Consider the following 5,522-nt stretch of genomic DNA (forward strand, 5'->3'; position numbering starts at 1 on the left):
TCGAACACAAATGGAAAAGAATAAACAGAACATTTGCAAAAAAAAAAACAAAATTTGAATTACAATCAATATGATTGGACCCAAGGCAGACGAGATTTGCTCGGGTATGAGCAAAAAAGTTTGAAAATTCGATATTTCCTCGCATGTAGTCTCGAAATTTCATTCGATAGTTTGTTTTTAAAGTAATCTCTTCTCTAGGTTCTCTTTTAATATTTATTTTGCCGGAAACTGCAACGAGCGAGACGGAGGAAAAAATGTGCAGCGATTCATTTTTTTTTCCTCTCTGATACTATATGCTCATCGATGCGCGTGAGCGTACAAGCGGGCACGCAAAAAAAGAAGGACAGAGATTGAAACTGTGCACAATATTTACAATCCACAATAAAAGTTTGGAAAAACACATGAGTTTTATTTGCAGATGCATTTTGCACGTATCAATCATGTAAACAAATTCAAACAATTTCGTTAGCAAAATATTCGTTTCACTTGGTGGAAATATTTCAAGCACTTGGATAATGGTCCAGGTTTTATTTTTCTCTCTCTTTAATTCGTTCAATATTTCTCTGCATGTCGTTTAGCCAGGGCGTTTTCGTTTCGTTTCGTTGCTCGTTTCGAAATTGTATGCAAGTGCATCCCGGTTTGATCGGATTAACGGAGGAATTTAATGAAAAAAAAACGAGAGAAAGCAACTAATAAAACTGATGGATAAGGATTTCGCGGCTCCGGTGATTAATGTTGATTTTTCGCTGAATTGAGTTCAGTACCAACGGACAGCATACATATGAGGGAATATCGAATGTGTTTGAGCGCGTGTATCAGACAGAATGGGCAGATGCGTGACAGAATGGGCAGAATACGAAATCGGCGAACCTGATCGAATGGAAAGGACAAGCTCACCATAACCACGCTATGCACAAATGCAAATAAAATGTTGATTTTGAAAACAATAAATTTCATAAAATCTGAATTTGGTGTCGCTTTCAGCTTTGTGTAAATGCTTCAGGCTTGTGAATTCCACGAGACAGAACCAGAAAAAAACACACCCAAACAAATGGGGAAAAAGGGTCTATTTTGTGAAAATCAATTGAATCGGTGTGCCGCTGAGACAATCCGCCGACGATTGTGAAATTATTGCAAAATTAATAGTAGCAGGAAAAATACCGCGCAGAAAAAAATCACGCGCACAATTCGAACGAATTAAATCTGAAAACTCATTCAGATGTTGAACAGACTGCAGCATGCGATTTAACAATCATTCATTGTGAGTATAATTTTTTTTCTGTTTCTCTCCACCTATAAATGTCCAGGTACGAAATGCATATACATACATACACACACACTTTGCACCCAAGTTCAGGCGAATACATCACACGGCCACGGTAAAGTGCACGTTATTTTCATAAATCATAAAATTTAACGAATCCTTGACTAGATACGTTTTTTTCGCTCGCTCGCTCATTCTCTCGCTCTCTCTCTCTCTACATCTCTCGTTCGTTCACTCATTTTGCTACCCACTGCACCAGAGGCTTGATTGATGGTTATGCATACATTTGCCGTGTTCGTTCAAAACATTGATCTACGCACACAATTTCTCCTCATGAAATCAAAGCATTCCCATACAAAATCGAGTTGGGTCACGACTTCCACTAATTTCTTTCGTTTCTCGCTGCTGTTGTTGTTGTAATGCGTTACTTGTTTTTCCCTCTTTTCCTCTGTACGCGCGCTCCATCCGATTGCAATTTGGTGCGTGTCAAATGCTCCAGTCGCATTTATTTGAATCGAAATACCGTGCCGAGCCATACACTGGGCGAAAGCAAGAGTGTGTGTATGCGCGCGGTACACTATGGAATCGCAAAGCAATTTACAAGCAAATGGGAAAAAATGCCTCTCTTATTTATTATCCGGTTTCAATTGTAATGAGATTTACGTGATGTTTGCAATGGCAACACATTCTTCTGCACCATTACCTGAGTGATGGCCGAAAACGAAATGTGTAATCCAAAAGGTAATTTGTATGTGCTGTTGGTTGGATGCCATCTCATGCGTTATTAGCCGGATTCTGTCTATCAAATCGGTTCAGATGCCGACGACACATGGGAGAGAAAGAGGAAGCAGGGAGCGAAAGTGAATATGAGAGAGAGAAAGATGGTAAAAAAGGAATCACTTCAAGAAATATCCCAAAATGAGCCGGATGATAAAAATGCGCAAGCAAAACAAAATGTGCAAAGATGCACGTATTTTGTCTTTTTTCCCTTCTCTCATTTCGTTCCTTTCATTTGGTCTTGTTGTTGTTTTTTCAGTTCGTTTCCCACTTCGTTTCGTTGAAACTTCCGAATGAAAAATGGCTAATGATTACTCTAAAGTTGGGCAAATAAAAACGTGATTTTTCTCACTTTTTGCTTTTCTCTCTCATCACATCTAAAAGTCAAACTAACGAAGGAACCAAATTATTGTCATTGTTGTTGTCCTCGTCAGCATTTTCGATAAATTTTACAACAATAGAAAAATGGAAAAGAAGAAAAGAAACCGAAAAAATGCAGACTTATGCTAACTGCGAGCACAGTTTTCGTTTGTTTGTTTACATCCTAATTTAATTTTATCATCATCGTCACACACGGTTACAGCTCAAAGGATAAAATGCATTTTGAAACCGGCTTTTTCTGCTGTTCTCATGCTTTCAGCAACCATAAACTCTTGCCACCTTTTCTCGAAAACATTTATTCAGAGTCACGTATAGCGTTCAGAATGAACGAACGCTCGTGCACGGGCGAACAGAAAAAGTAAACAAGAAATTTGAAATTAAAAACAAATAGAACGCGGTACGCTCTTGATTTGGTCGAGTTTAAAATTGCAAAATTGTCAGTGTTTTTCGCTTAAATGGTAATTTCTATGCAAATTAAAATGTTGATTAAGGTTTTTTTTCCATCAATTTCGACAAACATCACCATTTCTAATTGGATGGTTGAGGCATACTAATTACTTTTTTTGGTAACGTATTATTATTGCGATGGAGAACAACGACAAATTACAAGTGTCTTTATTTGCTCAATAACTTTTATTGCTTTTGATGACTTTATTGGAATTCCTTGGAAATTGCGTCAAATGAAGTAATCGACATCGATAAACAATATATAAAGACCAGCCGCATAGCCAGTTTGAATATTCAAGCAGTTACATCAAGTTCTTTGCAAAATGAAAGTCTTCTTTATTACCTTCCTAATTTGTTCGCCGATTTTCATCGTAAGTTTTTCTTGAGTTGCATAAGGACTTTGGGGAAAATTTTAGAATTCATTCAATTTGCCATCTAAATTGTATAATTATAGGCGGCAAATCCGGGACAACAGCAACAGTATACTTCGTTTGCACAAACCAGTCCTCAGCAAGGAGCAATTGTACAGGCCATTCCGACAAATTCTCTCCAACAAGGCGTTTATCAAGGTAGTTTTCCATCGGTCAGTCTCCCACCAGCCAATTCCCAATATCAAGGCGCTTTTTCAACGGTCATTCTCCCACAACTGGGCGTCCAATCAGTTGGTCTCCAACCAGTTGGTCTACAACAAGTTGGTCCTCAGCACTTCGGTTTACAACAAGTTCGTTCTCAGCACTTGGCTTTACAACAACCACAAGGTACGGTCTTTCCATCATTATTACAGAACTCTTACGGGATTGCATCACCTCTATCTGCTGGGCATATGGGATACCAAGCACAACCAAAGTATGGCACTGTGACTCATCATCATAAATTTGCCGGGCTTGATCAAAAACATGCTGCCATGCAAAGAGAGCATGATAGAAAAATAGGAAAAATGAGTAAAATGGTTGAGAAAATGGACGAAAACGTGAAAAAACTGATTGCACAATTGAAATTGAACAATAATAATAACAACAATCAAGCTGATCACGGTGATTTTGACGCAAAACCAATTGCAGTTCAAGTCCGTTAAATTTCGGCCACCACCAATAATACCATTTCAGCCACCACCAATAATAATCATTTCTAAATTTGGCTATCGAAATTGGAAGAATCAATAAAGAATTTTATTGAAAATTATATTATATTTTGTGTGTATGTTACTCTATCCATGCGTTAGTCGCGAAAACTCAATTTCAGTCAGTCGATGTAGCGAACATGTTTCCCACAACGACATAGTATAAATTATATGCTGTATATATTTGGAACATGCATTGAGCCAGCGATTTGTCATATTCTTTTATGTCGGTGGACCCAATGAATGGGAAATGCTGTGTAATTTTCAAACCACTAAACAACGATGTGACATATAAATCTTTTCAGACTCAATAACGGCGAATGTGGCAAAAGAAAAACGGCGAACGAGAAATATGCCAGAAAAATGATTATGTCAGAGTGGAGAAGGGACGTTCGTGTGTTTGTGCACTGTACATATGTGTGCCGTAGCGTATGTGAAGTGTAGATTCACAAATTGTCTCTTTTGAGTTGAGCATTGTCTGTAAAATCTCCGAAGGCAAACTAAGTATAAAAGCATTGACGAAGAAAAACAACTTCAGAAGAAAAAAACACAACAACAACAACCACCCACTATCGTATTTCGCCTCTTGTTCACCTCTGGCCGTGCTTCATCATCAGCTTCGTGTGCACCGTGTAGTGCGAACGAGAATTGTACGAATTTCATATAGTTCAATTGCGATGCACTTAAACGAACAACAAAACAAAGATACGTTATAAATTTTTCGCTTGCACGAGCTCAAACCCCCTTGGTGTATGTGTGAGTTTGTGCCTGTACATTGTCGCCAGAGTGCGGTATAATTTATATCAATGCTATAAACTTCGTTATTGTGCTACAATCAAGGACTCATTTTTGTGTTTTGTTTTGAAATGTCTGCACAATACGAATAAATACATTTCGCATCGTTTGTGTTTTTCGCCTGAAATCGGGATCGCGGAGCACAAGATGCGTCCCATCGTCAAAACCATAAAACCATAGGCATTATTCGGCATGGATTCCGTATGTTTTCGTCATAGAGTGTACGACACACGGGCAATAATTCATATAAGTACACGTCGGCACAGCGAAAACCATATCCCGTCCCCAAGACCAAAATGAAGCAGAAAAAAGCAACGACGTCGACGGAAGAGATGGCATTTTATTTCGCTTATTATATTTAATATGCTTCAGCTGGATACGGAATAAGACTTCGACATATTTATACACATATACACACATACCCATATTTTGTGTACGCGCCATAATTCCACTTACACTGTAAATTATTATTTGCATTATTTATCGAAATAAAACAGTGAAACAGCAGGCCGTGTGCTCTTCACATCGAAAGCACATGCAACCAACTAACCAACCAGCAAGCAAACAAGTGCGCGCCGTAGTATTCACACACACAATAAGCTACGTATAGCTCCTTCTCGGTAGTGACGCCAATTGCGAATGCGAATTGGATTTTTTTTCCCCCCCCCCCCCCCCAAATAACGGGAGAGCGTAAATTTTACGGGTTTTATTTCGTCGCTGCTGCCGTATCGTTATTGT

The 5,522-nt window shown here is 38.6% G+C and overlaps 1 protein-coding gene across 1 annotated transcript; it reads left to right on the top strand.

Annotated features, from left to right (window-relative positions):
• The first annotated feature begins 3,141 nt into the window (after positions 1–3,141).
• Positions 3,142–4,051, top strand: LOC129578291 (uncharacterized). The gene is made up of 2 exons (XM_055466596.1): positions 3,142–3,240; positions 3,324–4,051. The coding sequence occupies exons 1-2, from the start codon at positions 3,193–3,195 to the stop codon at positions 3,942–3,944; spliced, it is 669 nt and encodes a 222-aa protein (XP_055322571.1). The 5' UTR covers positions 3,142–3,192; the 3' UTR covers positions 3,945–4,051.
• The last annotated feature ends 1,471 nt before the right edge of the window (positions 4,052–5,522 follow it).

This window comes from Sitodiplosis mosellana, unplaced genomic scaffold, assembly GCF_009176505.1.
Source record: "Sitodiplosis mosellana isolate CC-2019 unplaced genomic scaffold, AAFC_SMos_1.0 Smas_scaffold_6226, whole genome shotgun sequence".
NCBI lineage: Eukaryota > Metazoa > Arthropoda > Insecta > Diptera > Cecidomyiidae > Sitodiplosis > Sitodiplosis mosellana.